Source organism: Propithecus coquereli, unplaced genomic scaffold (assembly GCF_000956105.1).
Source record: "Propithecus coquereli isolate 6110/MARCELLA unplaced genomic scaffold, Pcoq_1.0 Scaffold122, whole genome shotgun sequence".
Taxonomy (NCBI): domain Eukaryota; kingdom Metazoa; phylum Chordata; class Mammalia; order Primates; family Indriidae; genus Propithecus; species Propithecus coquereli.
In genome coordinates this window covers 1,995,506-2,009,917 of record NW_012136303.1, presented here as the reverse complement: position 1 = coordinate 2,009,917, position 14,412 = coordinate 1,995,506, and the positions used below count along the sequence as shown (strand labels likewise).

The 14,412-nt window shown below is 36.3% G+C and overlaps 1 protein-coding gene across 2 annotated transcripts in view; it reads left to right on the top strand.

Annotated features, from left to right (window-relative positions):
• Positions 1-14,412, top strand: part of ITCH (itchy E3 ubiquitin protein ligase) — a 120,855-nt gene that overhangs the window by 72,131 nt on the left and 34,312 nt on the right. The window contains exons 8-12 of one of the 2 annotated variants that reach the window (XM_012637659.1): positions 4,379-4,536; positions 6,115-6,298; positions 7,506-7,601; positions 8,917-9,091; positions 14,320-14,389. In XM_012637659.1, coding sequence (XP_012493113.1) covers positions 4,379-4,536; positions 6,115-6,298; positions 7,506-7,601; positions 8,917-9,091; positions 14,320-14,389 — 683 coding nt within the window. Of the gene's footprint in view, positions 1-4,378; positions 4,537-6,114; positions 6,299-7,505; positions 7,602-8,916; positions 9,092-14,319; positions 14,390-14,412 lie in introns of those variants that run through there. The other variant, XM_012637660.1, reaches the window with a different exon arrangement.

Below are 14,412 nucleotides of genomic sequence, written 5' to 3'. Positions count from 1 at the left end.
AAAACCAGGAGCTGACATTGGTATAATCCATAGCTAATTACTTGCCCCCCCCCTTTTTTTTTTAACAATTTAGCAATCAGTATTTCAGCCTTCAAAATATTTACAAGCTTTGGCCCAGCTATTCTATTTTGGTAATCTATCTGAAGGAAATCAAAAATATTAATACAAAACAAAGACCAGTAAAAAGAAAATGATTAAATTATAGTATGTCCATGTGATTTACACTCATTCAAAATATTTTTGAATAATCTAGGGGAAATGCCCAGTATTAAGGAGTAACAAAGCAAATAAAACCCCACCCAGGGTCTGAAACCATTATACATTGTATGATTGCAGTCATACCCAGTGAAAAAGGGCTGGCAAGGGATACTCCCATATCTTAGTGGTAATTATTTTCAGGATGTGGGATTGCAGGTAATTTTCATTTTATAATTAGAAGTCACCTTTTCACTTTGAAAGTCTTTTTGAAAAATTAAAATGCACTGTCTGCTTTAGTTGCATAAATATAAAAATGAAGGAAAAGGGAATGAGAAAAAACAGTTTGAGGAGCAGTTAGGATTGATGAAGCATTTTAGGTTGGGGGGTTTGATTTTATTTGTTCTGAGGGGAAGGATCTAGAAGAAGGAATATGATGAAGATACAAGAAAGGCATTAAATAATATTGGAAGATCCTAGAGGATATAGTCTGCAACAAGGACACATAGACAAATTAGCCTTGAAGAAGCAGAGAGAGACTTTTTCAGACATGGGAAGCAATGAAGATAGTTAGTGACACAAAGAAATTTTAAGGTAAGGAAGAAAGTTGAGGGACAGCAGATAATTGTCATTTTGGAGAAGACGAATTTCCAAGCAGTATAGGTAGCCCAGTTGAAGTTGTTAAATAATATGGACTATAGCCTATTTTGCCTCAGTTTCTTTGACATAATCCAGCTTTAGGAAGTTGAATACTGCTCATATAGAAAGATACAGAATGAAAAAGCACAATTTTAATTTTTTTATTTTTCCTAGGTCTGTATGATCATAAGGGACCCAGTAAGCACTCTTTTTCCTACCAAATTATTAATTTTTTTATTACTGTTAATTTTAACATCAGCATATTAATCCCATTGAACCTATGGTGTCACTATTAGGTTGTCATTGTCATCTGTCATTTCTAATTCCCTGTCTCTCAGGAGACTTAGCAGTAATAACATCTTTTTTTTTTTTTTTTTTTTTTTTTTGAGACAGAGTCTCACTCTTTTTGCCTGGGCTAGAGTGCCATGGTGTCATCCTAGCTCACAGCAACCTCAAACTCCTGGGCTCAAGCGATCCTCCTGCCTCAGCCTCCCAAGTAGCTGGGACTACCGGCATGCGCCACCATGCCCGGCTAATTTTTTCTATATATTTTTAGTTGTCTGATTAATTTCTTTCTATTTTTAGTAGAGACAGGGTCTTGCTCTTGCTCAGGCTGGTTTCGAACTCCTGAGCTCAAACAATCCGCCCACCTCGGCCTCCCAGAGTGCTAGGATTACAGGCGTGAGCCACCGCGCCTGGCCAGTAATACCATCTTTTTAACAAGGGGAGGGGTGGTTGGGGGCAGCTTGAACAACATAACAAGGCCTTGTCTTTATTAAAAATAGAGAAATTAGCCAGGTGTGTTCGTGTGCACCTGTAGTCGCAGCTACTCGGGAGGCTGAGGCAGGAGGATCACTTGAGCCCAGGAGTTCAAGGTTTCAGCGAGCTATGATCTGTGCTGATCCCACTGAACCCTAGCCCGGGAACAGAGCGAGACCCTGTCTCCAGAAAAAATAAAAAACAAGGGGAAAAAGACTTTTTATATTGTGAGTCATGGGAAGTGAAAACCTCAGAACTTTCCCTTACTGGGCCCAGTGGAAAATTTATCAGGACCTTTTGTAGAACAGTCTGCTTCTTTAATATGCTACCTTACCTACTTTATTTGCTCTGCTAAAATACACCCGACTTCTCAACTGGAACATTCTTCAGTATTACATTTTGGGCATAAAGAACAGTAGTGGAAAAAGTAGATGGAGGGATTAGTTGTAGTGAAAGGATTGTTGGGGGAGGGAAGGCCGTTGGGCAAGGGGGAAGGAATTATTATAAAAGTACTAGGGAAAATAGTCTATAATGAAGCCCAAGTGAGACTTGAAGGGAGCTGATGAACTGGGAAGATTGGGAGAGCGAAGGTCATGATGAGACTGAATAAAATATACTGTAGGAGGCAGGTAGAATCAATAGGAAGTTGTATTTGGAGGGTTTTAGAGTTCAAGATCTAGGAAGAGGAGCAATTTTAAGTATCAAGGAAATTTAAGGAATCAGTACTATGTAAGTTGACAGATGACAACAGTGTGAAACGGAGATCAGGATGTTAGAAGGTCCTGCTATGTTCCTGGTGAAAAGAAGTTAAAAAATATTTTAAAAATTAAAAAATATATATAAAAAAGATGTTAGAAGCGTGAACAGCATGGGTATTAAAATCCTCCAATTTTAATCCTCAACAACAAACCATAGCATTTTTGGAATCCGGTTTCTTCTACACCTTTATCACGGCAGATTTACCTCACGTCCTTGATGTTCCTCCTCCCTTGCATATCCCTAAAACTTGTCTATCACTTGATGTGCAGTTTAGTATGAATTTTCTAGCTGAAAGGTTTTTAGGAATCATGTAGTCAAGATAATGAATTTTGAGGTACAGAAAGATTAAGTAACTTTTCTTTGGTCATGTAACTCGTCAGTAGCAGAGTCAGACTTAGAAACCTCAATTTCCCACTTTTGGTCCATGCTACCAATCGTCACCTGTCATTTAAAAAGCAGCAAGAACCCTTCTTTCAAACTAATTAGTAATCTTTTTTTCTGTATCCCAAGTCATCAAGCAAAGTAATCTCTTAAAATAGAATGGAGAGGCCATACTCAGAGTCTCAAACTGAGTTTGGAAACCTCAAGTAGAGGAAGGGGGAGCAGTGTCAGAAAGGACTGTCCTTCATTCAGACCATATTTTTGGGTGGTTTAGCCTTCCTGCAGGCAGTCAACACTAATTAGGTGCTGACTGCTAGTTACTGAGGTGTTCCCTTTATTCAAAATAAACATTCGACGAACCCCCAAAGCATTGCTTGTTATACCTTACAGTCTCTACATGTAATTTGAGAATGTTGTTAAAATGCTAGTTCTGATACAGTAGGTCTGGAATGGGTTCCAGGGTTGTGCATTTCCAATAAGTTCCTATGTGGTACCCATGCTTTTGATCCAAAGATCACACTTCGAGTAGAAAAGCTCTAAAGGATTTCTGGGAAACATAGTTTGAAAATAATTTTTAAAATATAAATATTTGAGGAGATAGATATGTTAATTAGCTTCACTCCAGTAATTATTTCACTATGTATATCAAAACATCATGTGGTATACTTTAAATATATACAATTTTTATTAAAAATAAGATAAAAACACAGCAGTACATGTATTATGAGGGGAAAAACCCAATTTGATACATGGTTCTGCCTATTTCTTGAATGTATTAGATTTTATTTTGTTCAAGCTTTTCCTGAAAGTCCTAGAAGTATTAGTTAACACTGTATAGTGGTTTTCGGGTAGTAGATATCAGAGCCTTAGCTGAGGTATCTCTTAAACTGGCTACTCTTGCTCTTGTTTCTAATCCATGACTAGATCCCCCCTGGGAAAAAGGTATCAACTATATTTAGCTGACAATAGTAGTAGCAGTTTTCAATGTCACATTTCCTATTAGTGTCTTTCCCCCTTCTCTTTCCCTCTAATTGATGTCATTGATTTGAAGAAAACACAGCTCCTTAAAAAAAGAAAAAAAAAAGGTCTGTGGGCACTCCTACTCTAGGTCACTAACTTTGAACATTTTGTATACCTTTGTACTGGGGTAGAGGGATGGTGCCCAGTCCCTGGGAAATAAGCATACTTCGTTATCCTGGTGTGGGAAAGCCAACCCTACTTCAAACTTGAATTAGTATTAATAGCCAATGGAAATGAAGAAATGACGGTGAAGTTATCTGTGCTTATGATAAAATAGTGCTCTTTCTAGGGCATTGGGATTTTGAGAACTTGACTTTGTTCCTGCTTATACAGGGCCTTCTGAAGACTGACTTGAAATATGAACCAGCATACCTAGTAGTTTTGAATGGTCCCAGGCGTTTCTGTGTCCTTGGGCAACCCCTCACTCTATTTGGATAGCTCTGGGAGTTATATAGGATTCTACCCAAGGGCTCTTCATGTATTTGATAAGGCTGGCCTAACATTTAGGAAGCTTTTTTCAAGCTACCAAAACTAAAGTCTTTGTCTTCCTGCTGGTTTTTTCCTTAAATTCAAAGAGCATTCATAAATTTTCTCCTCCCCTTCTTTTTCTGCCTTGCTTACCCAGAGTGAACACAAATGGGTCAGATGACCCTGAGGATGCAGGAGCTGGTGAAAATAGGAGGCTAGATGGGAATAATTCTCCATCACTCTCAAATGGCAGTTTTAAACCTTCTAGGCCTCCGAGACCTTCACGACCACCTCCACCCACCCCACGTAGACCAGGTGTGTATTCTAGCCCTTAATACTGTGATTGTAAATAATGTTCTGTTTGGGAATTGATCCTCAGGTAAATGTCAGGAGATCCTTTCAGGTCAGTTTTCTGGCTGTATTTTTACATTTGAGATTTTGGCCAAGAATGATCTTTCTGTAAGTAACCAAGGAGTACCTTTGCCCTAAATTTTCTTTCCAATGTGAAGTTACTGAGGCAGTGCTCTATTGAGAGTGAAAATCATTTGAGCATTATATGAAGTATAGACAGTACAGATAACATGGCAGCTTTCTTGCATGGTTTGTAACTGTGCGACATAAGCATGTCATATAGTCAGGGATTTGGTTGCTTATTCCCAGTATATTCTTCAAAAAGATAATTAGTAAATGGCAGATAACCCAACAATGCTAAGTGATTCAGATTTTAAAGCTAAAATTACACAACAAATGAGCATATTTTATTTCATAAAAATGTGAACATCTTAGGTAGAGTATTCATTTTTCTGATTAGCCAGAACAAATCTTTAATCTTTTATTATTTCTCTCTGCTGGTATGTGGGTAGAGAATGCAAAGTAATTAAACCAAATATTAGAAAAGTAAATTGGTGTCCACAAATCATTTCATTAAATGAGTTTGTATTTATTAATAATTATACATCTTCCCCTTCCTCTGTAGATAATTTTGTTAACAATGTATTCCAAGTGTTTAAGATTATATACCTCTTTATTATAATATTGTTGACTCCCTCTAGGAATTGGTTTTGCCAACAAGTATTTCTTAAAGATGTAATAAGTGGGCCGAGCGCGATGGCTCACGCCTGTAATCCTAGCACTCTGGAAGGCCGAGGTGGGTGGATTGTTTGAGCTCAGGAGTTCGAAACCAGCCTGAGCAAGAGCGAGACCCTGTCTCTACTAAAAAAAATAGAAAGAAATGAATCGGACAACTAAAAATAAATAGAAAAAAATTAGCCAGGCATGGTGGCGCATGCCTGTAGTCCCAGCTACTCGGGAGGCTGAGGCAGCAGGATTGCTTGAGCCCAGGAGTTTGAGGTTGCTGTGAGCTAGGATGATGCCACGGCACTCTAGCCGGGGCAACACAGTGAGACTCTGTCTCAAAAAAAAAAAAAAAAAAAAAAAAAAAAAAGATATAATAAGTGATCAATAACTATTTATAAGAATATTATTGCTTCTCAGCCAGATCTTCCATATTAAAAGCAACATCAAAAATTGGTCTCTAATCTGCAGGATCTCAAAGGAAAATAGTTTTAAGGATTTGGAAAATTACTGAATGAACTTACAATACCAAGGAATACTAATGCTTTCCTTTCTAAACATTTTTATTTCCTGTGACATCAATAAATCAGCAAATCTGTGTATGCTTTGTAATTAATAATGAAACCTAGGGGTAGACAGGACCTAAGTGAGAACATTGACTATTTCCCAGTATTTATTTTGAGTACTTTTCACTGGTGTATATACATCTTAAATTTTATATTTGTCACCTGTCTTATTTTATAAAGTTAAAATGCTATCTTGAATTTAGATTTCAGAAAATAAAAGATTCTTTTCCCATTTTCCCCACATCTTCTATAGCATCTGTCAATGGTTCACCATCTGCCACTTCTGAAAGTGATGGATCTAGTACGGGCTCTCTGCCACCAACAAATACAAATACATCAGAAGGAGCAACATCCGGATTAATAATTCCTCTTACTATATCTGGAGGCTCAGGCCCTAGGCCATTAAATCCTGTAACTCAAGCTCCCCTACCACCTGGGTGAGTAACTTTTTTGATTAACATTTGTTTTCTTTGTGTTTCTGCATATACTCAGTAAGGAAAATAATACTAAATTCCATTCTTTCAAAAACTGTCTTCAAGCCATTGTTACTGATTTTCTAGGGTCTGAAGTCAAAATAAACAAAGCTTCACCATATTTGAAATCTCCCCTTCATTTCCAGGGCAAAGTGGAAGAATATACTTTTTTATTAAAGGACTCTGAAAGCTAACCAAGGCCAAGTCAAAATATCACCTAATTTAGATTGCTTTTTTTTTTTTTTGAGGAGGGGGGATTTCTTTTCAAAATCAATTTTTTTGATCATAAAATCATTTATAACAAAGTAATAGATAATTTAGAAAACTGAGAAAACTAGTACTCATAATCCCATTTTAATCTCTGCTTATTTTTAAGATTAGTAATATTCTTAAGTATAATTTTATACATACAGACAATGTGGCATTTATATTATTCCAGAGCTGAGAATGCTAAGCAAAATTAATTGGCTGATAAGTTAATAAACTTGTGATAAGAATTTTAATTACTAAACAGATTAGATTACTTGTATTGGTAGTTAGGCCATTTTCCTTTTGGTAAGTCTACATGAGAAGCCAAACTAGAAGGTTGTTCGTGGAAGAGATTAGCAAAAAGAAGCTGAGTGCTCTTGGAAGTCAGTGCTGTTTCCAAGCTATGATAGGTTACTACTATATTCTTCACTTTGGGGCTAACCTTACTAAAGAGGCTAGAATACTCAGATTGGCCAGTCCTTAGACTTCTCCCCTCTTTGTTTTCAGTTTTTCTAGCACCCAAACAAACTATTGCCCTTCAGTCCTTGTTCAGCTTTCATAATATTAATTACAGCATTCTTTTCTATATCAGTCCTGCATATACCCTGATCAGATTGAGAGTGACTTTGGTCTCCTAGATGGATCAACCTTTAGAAATACAGTTTGTATTTAGAAATACAGTTGGTCTCTTAGAGCAGATACTTGTGTGGAAGAAATCTCATTAACTATGTGCCACCCTCAAAAGATGATGACATTTCTTGACTTTATTCCTAAATTCTTTTGGTATCTTCTTTATAAACTGCCATGTTTATTAGCCTCAGTTCTATAATATGGTCATTTAAGGAAAAAAGACAAACACAGGATTAAAAAGCCAAGCTACTCATACAAATACCCTACTAGCCTTTTAAATTTTGTATTTAAGTTGGGAGCAGAGAGTGGACCAGCATGGGCGAGTTTACTATGTAGATCATGTTGAGAAAAGAACAACGTGGGATAGACCAGAACCTCTACCTCCTGGGTAAGTATCTGAATTAAAAAAGAACAAATTTGTTTATTCAGAATTGTGGGTTATATGTGTACACAATATTCCCTGCATTTCTGTTTTCCCTCTTCCTGTCCCTTATCTACTTTGTTTTGTGGTAGGTATAAACTAGAAAGAAGAAAGCTAAAGAGAATTGATTCACAGCATGATGAATAAATCTTGTTTTCACTCATTTCTGACCTAAAGATTCCATAGATCTTGTTCTTCAGGTTTTCCTTTCTGAACTGTTTACCTGGCTTAGAGTTTCAGAGTTTTAGGATTAATTTCTTCAAGAGAAATTATTTAACTGAATAAGAATCATAGCCCCTATCATATATATGAAGATAAAGTTCCTATTACATAAAAAAACTTTAATAGTGAAGTCATTGTAAAATAGTGAAGTGTACATTAATACATAGGGTTAAGCATTTAATATTTACATTATATAAAATAATTGGAAGAAAAATTATTTTTTAGTCCAGAGGAAAGTAAGTAACAAACGTGGAAAAATATTTAACCTTGCTAATAATCTTACAGAAATACACATGTAAAAGGTACTGTTTTACTTATTGAATTAGCAGATAATATCAAGTGTTGAACCTGGGCTTGATCCCCAGCCCATTGCCACCAAAAAAAAAAGAAATTAAAAATCAAGTCTTGGTGAGGAACTTTACCTCATAAATTGCTAGTGATAGTGTAAATTAGTTGCACCTCTTAAAGAAAGCACATCTGTCTATCTATATATCTCTGTAATAATGTATATACCGTTAGTAATCCTCTCCAGGAAATTTATCCTAAAATAATTCAAAGGAAGAAAAGAAGTTTACTGTATTAAGGGTACTTATTATTTTACTATTTGTAATATCAGAATAGTGGAAATAAACCACATAGAAATGATCAAGTTATTGTATCAACATTTACTTAATTAAATATTTTACACCCGTTTAAAATGATAAATAAGAAAGTTGTATTCTTTTGAAAAAGTGCTTTTTGATATCTGTGAAAAGCTGTATATACAATTCATGTCCCTATTAAGATTGCAGCAGTAAAAAGAATATTGGAAAGAAACTAAAAACGTTTTTCTCAATGACTGGTTGAGACTCATTTACTGACTATACCTTGCATTTTAAGGACTTAAGACATCTTAACTTTCAAGAAACACATTTTTAGTAACATTCCTCTGAAGTTCGCTTATAGACCATTTAAAAAAATATAAAAGACTTCAGATAAATCAAAAGTAATTTCTCAAGGTAAAATCTTATATCTGTTTCACAAATATTTGTTGAATTAGCTTGTTTTTGTTCTGATTTAGCTGGGAACGGCGGGTTGACAACATGGGACGTATTTATTATGTTGACCATTTCACAAGAACAACAACGTGGCAGAGGCCAACATTGGAATCTGTCCGGAACTATGAACAGTGGCAGCTACAACGTAGTCAACTTCAAGGAGCGATGCAGCAGTTTAACCAGAGATTCATTTATGGGGTAAGTAGCCTGTTGTATAATAAACTAATGAGAGCATTCAGTTTTTAACCCTTCCCTATGAATGTCATGTAAAGCACTAAAAAGAAGGTATAAATAGGATGACAACCCAGTTGTTGCTGGTAGTAAGTATTTTTAGACCTTGTGTAGAGTATTCTGTGTATATAATCTATTCTTTCCTTTTTCTGATTTCCTAAAGTTCAACTTCTTTTTCTTTTTAATGTAAAAAATAAACAAAAAAGAAGTTAAGACAACTCAAAATTCTTTTTTTTTTTGGGACAAAGTCTCACTCTGTTGCCCTGGCTAGAGTGAGTGCCGTGGCGTCAGCCTAGCTCACAGCAACCTCAAACTACTGGGCTCAAGCGATCCTCCTGCCTCAGCCTCCCGAGTAGCTGGGACTACAGGCATGCTCTACCATGCCCGGCTAATTTTTTCTATATATTTAATTTCTTTCTATTTTTTTTAGTAGAGACAGGGTCTCACTCTTGCTCAGGCTGGTCTTGAACTCCTGAGCTCAAATAATCCGCCCGCCTCAGCCTCCCAGAGTGCTAGGATTACAGGCGTGAGCCACCACTCCGGGCCAACTCAAAATTCTTGAACAAAAGAATAGTAAAAATAAACCCAAACAGTTTAAAAAGAATTAAAACAATCCTAAATTTAGTACTGCCTTAACTTACCAGAACCATTTGAAAACATGGATCTCAGAGCACCTGACTCTTAAGTGGTTGTACAGACTGATGATAGAGTTGAATAACGTTTTAACATTGGAGGGTAAAGCTTTGCCAGGCAGAGTGGCTCAAGCCTGTAATTCCAGCATTTTAGGAGGCTGAGGCGAGAGGATTGCTTATGGCCAGGAGTTCGAGACCAGCCTGGGCAACATAGCAGGACCACATCTCTATTAAAATATTAGCTAGGCATGGTGGTGTGTGCCTGTAGTCCTAGCTACTTGGGAGGCCGAGACAGGAGGATTGCTTGAGCCCAGGAGTTCGAGGCTGCCGTGAGCTATGATCACACCACTGTACTCCAGCCTGGGTGATGGAGCAAGACCTTGTCTCAAAAATGAATGAATGAATGAATGAATGTAAAGCTTACCTAATAAGTTATTTGGTACTCTGGGAGACTGAAAAAATTTGATTCCTTCTGGAGAGTATGCTAAACATATTGTGGCTTCAGAACTACATTATAATATCTTTGGTATAAAAACATTTCCTTTCTGGAAACAAATGGTTTAAATTTTATTTATTTTCTTTTAGAATAATATTGCAGCAATAGTGATAAGTACACCAAAATATGTTAATGCTTTCTTTGCTGTGAAATCTTTGGTGCTAGGTTTTTGTTTTTGTTTTAAGAGACAGGGTCTCACTTTTTCATCCAGGTTGGAGTACAGTGGCTTGATCATAGCTTGCTGTAACCTCAAACTCCTGGGCTAAAGTGATCTCCTGTCTCAGCCTCCCAAGTTGTTAGGACTACAGGCATGTGTCACCATTCCTGGCTAATTTAAAAAAATTTTTTTTTAGAGATGGCATCTCACTATATTGCTGAGGCCAGTCTTGAAATCCTGGCCTCAAGCTAGCCTCCTGCATCAGCTTCCCAAAGTGCTGGGATTACAGGTATCAGCCACAGTGCCCAGCCAAGTGCTAGGAATTTTATAATCTCTCAAATCTTGCGGTATCGTGGATCTTTTCTCTAATGAAAGAAAAACAGTGCTTTGAGAAATTTGATTCTGTGTGTCAAACAAGATGGATTTGTTTGAGTAACACATAGAACTTAAACATAAGCCAGGCACAGTGGCTCATGCCTGTAATCCTAGCACTCTGGAAGACCGAGGCAGGAGGATTGCTTGAGCTCAGGAATTTGAGACCAACCTGAGCAAGAGTGAGACCCGGTCTCAAAAAATATTAAAATAAAAAGAACTTAAACAAAAGAAAACCCACTTTCCCAGAGCTCAAAAAAAGCTGACCCTCTCCATCACCATCTCTTTCCCTCTACCGCATCACTATTAGCCCTATTAGAACCCATTAGACTAAAACTATTCCTTTCATATTCCTGTCCTCACTAGACATTACCTTTTCCCCCTTCTCTCCATATTCCTATTTTTTAAACATTTTTTTTATTTCTGCATATTATGGGGGTACAAATGTTTAGATTACATATGTTGCCCTTTCCTCCCCCCATCCCTCAGTCAGAGCGTTAAGCATGTCCATACCCCAGATGGTGTGCATCGTACTCATTATGTATGTATATACCCATCCCCCCTCCCCCCCTCCCATCTGCCTGACGCCCAATAAATGTTATTCCTATATGTGCGCTTAGGTGTTGATCAGTGAAAGCAATTTGATGGTGAATACACGTGGTGCTTATTTTTCCATTCTTGGGATACTTCACTTAGTAGAATGGGTTCCAGCTCTATCCAGGAAAATACAAGAGGTGCTATATCACCATTGTTTCTTATAGCTGAATAGTACTCCATGGTATACATATACCACACATATTCCTATTTTTTATACCTCATCATCATAGTAGTTATCACTCACTGATATGGACAAATTCACCTTTATATCAGCAGCCTTCCCTTTACTCCCTGGATATGATTGAGATACTTTTTTTCGTATAACAATTTTTCCTGCCACTTTCTCTAGAAAGAAGTTACTATATTCTACTTCCTAGTCATTGTAGAGGTTAAGTTAATTTTTGTCTCTAATCTCCTACCTTACCCTTTTTTTCATTTTTTTCTGTGCTATTTTACATCTTCCTTTCTTTGTAAATTATAATCACCTTTGGTATGCCTGGCCAAATTTCTTTTAGGTTTGAAAGCTTAGCTTGCCTGCCTTCTTTAAAACTAGTTTCTACATGGGTGTCCAGTGGTGGAAAGAGCATGGGCTTTGGAGTCAGACACATCTGGGTTCGAATCCTGGTTCCATAGTTACTTTGTCTATATGCTTTTGAGCAAGTTATTTAACCTCATCAAGACTCATTTACTTTATCTGTAAAAATATATATAAAGAGATGTATACAGATACAAAATTACCTCAGAGGGTTTTCTCTTTTTTTTTTTTTTTTTTTGAGGATTCTGTAAAATTTTCTAATATGTTTGGCGCATACTAGATGCTTAGAAATATTCCCATTTCTTCTCTCCTTCATATTCACAACTGTAAATGTGCCCTTTATCTCATTTTTGCAGTACGTAATCTTTCAAAACATTCTTTCTGAACAGATTCAACAAATTTCTGGGATACCTACTTGTGTATGTATTCATTCTTGTAAACTTGACCAATTTAGTACTCAGAGTCTTTGGAATTTTTTTGAATTACAGCTTTTATGTCATCATCCAAGTTCTTTTTTTTTTTTTTTTTATTTTTCCCTCTATAGTCCAAAATAATCTGACCCATTTTCTGAAATTCTTACTTTTTCTTTGTTATAGAGTGGTTCTAAATTATATAGAATTTGAATAGCCTATTTTAGTTACTCTTAACATAGCCAAAGATGTGAACTGAATTTTTTTAACATTCTTGATACCATCTACTTAAAAAATGGTGGGGTGATAGGATGTTGCTGAAAAATAGTCTGTTTATTGGGTATATAAAGGGGTTTTTGTCCACCACTGTTGTACTGACCCTTGTTACAGGGCAGTAGACTCATACACCCAGCATTTTTAATCTCAAAATGGATATGGTTGATGATGTAACACTGTAAAATGGCTCTTCCTGGCCCATGGCTTTACTGCGTGCATGTCCCCTGTTTATCTGTCCAGGGAGAGCCAGTGACTTACACTTGGATCTTAAAGAATTGTCAGTACAATTTGTCATATGCCAGACTTTTCAGACCATCATAGAACTTGGGCTCAGACCTTTTGTATTTTGATAGTATTTCCCGTTGTCCTCCCTCCTCTGACTCCTTTTCATGATTGTGTCTATCAGGAGGAGCAAGGCCAGTTCTTGACAGCTGTGTCTTCCAAGAGCTGTTAAATCAGAAATGGAATATCTCTCATATCCTTTAAAACCCAATCAGTTAACCTGTAATTAAATAGATCAGTGACATGGGGGAAAAAAGAAACAAAAAGAGACAGTGGGGGAGCCACTCTAGATTGAGACTTAAGAGATACAACCAAATGTAAGGTGAGGACTTTGTTTGGATCCTGATTTAAACAAGTAAACAGTTGGCATTTAATGAGGTATTAGATGATAACAAAATTAACATTGATTCTTTGCAAGGTGTGATAATGAGATTGTGATTATGTAAGAAAGTGTCCACAGATTTTAGAAAGGTATGCTAAAATATATAGGGGTGAAATGATGTTTGATTTTTGCTTCAGCAAAAAGAATGGGGGAAAAAGAGATAAATGTGGCAAAGTCTTGATAATTGTTGAATCTTGGCGCTGGGTATATGGATTTCATTGTCCTATTTTACTTATTTTTATTTTTCACAATAAAATTATTTTTAAAGCACTTAGATTCTATTTGTTTTTTCTTATTAAAGAAGAAAGGGCTTAACCAAGTTTTACTGAGTAACCACATAATTATCTCTACTTGATTATACATGTAAGCCAAAACACGCTCATTTTCCCTACACAGAGTCAGTATGACTTTTGCCTCTTTTTCCAAAGGTTGACTCCTGTTTTCCTTTTATCTTATCTAGGCAAACCTCTCTCTCTACCAATGTGAAAATTGCAGACAGAACTTTTAAAAAGTCTTCTATACAGTAGGCTTATTTATACTTTCCAGCTGGAATTCTTTCCTTTTACTCATCTGACAGATTGCTCTTCCTGCTCCCATCACTCTCTTCTCATAATTCTTTGTATATTCCATATTCTATATGTGATCTTCTGTTTTCAAGTTATACTTGCAAGATTTTTCTCAGCTATCTGATGACTCTGGGTACTGGTATTATAAATGATGGGGGGTTATATATTTTCTAATTTTTATATTATTTATATAGTACAATTTGTAGTAAAAAGGAAAAAATGCTCATTTGGGGGTAAGGATTATGTATTTGTAATAAATTTTAAATAATTTTAAATGTTAGATAATATTTGTAAAGTTGTTTTTCTTTAAGTTCACCAAACTAAAGTATATTGGCATTTATCTGTAACCATGTGACACTTCCCTAAAATGTGAACTCTATTAGATGTGTTATGTTGTACATGGCCACAGAAGGCAAATCGGAACTCAAGCTTGCTCTCAAATAATCTGCTTAAGTTGTTAATCATTTCACCACTTTTTGGTTCTTTTTAGAATCAAGATTTGTTTGCTACATCACAAAATAAAGAATTTGATCCTCTTGGTCCTTTGCCACCTGGATGGGGTAAGTCACATGAGATTTTTCAT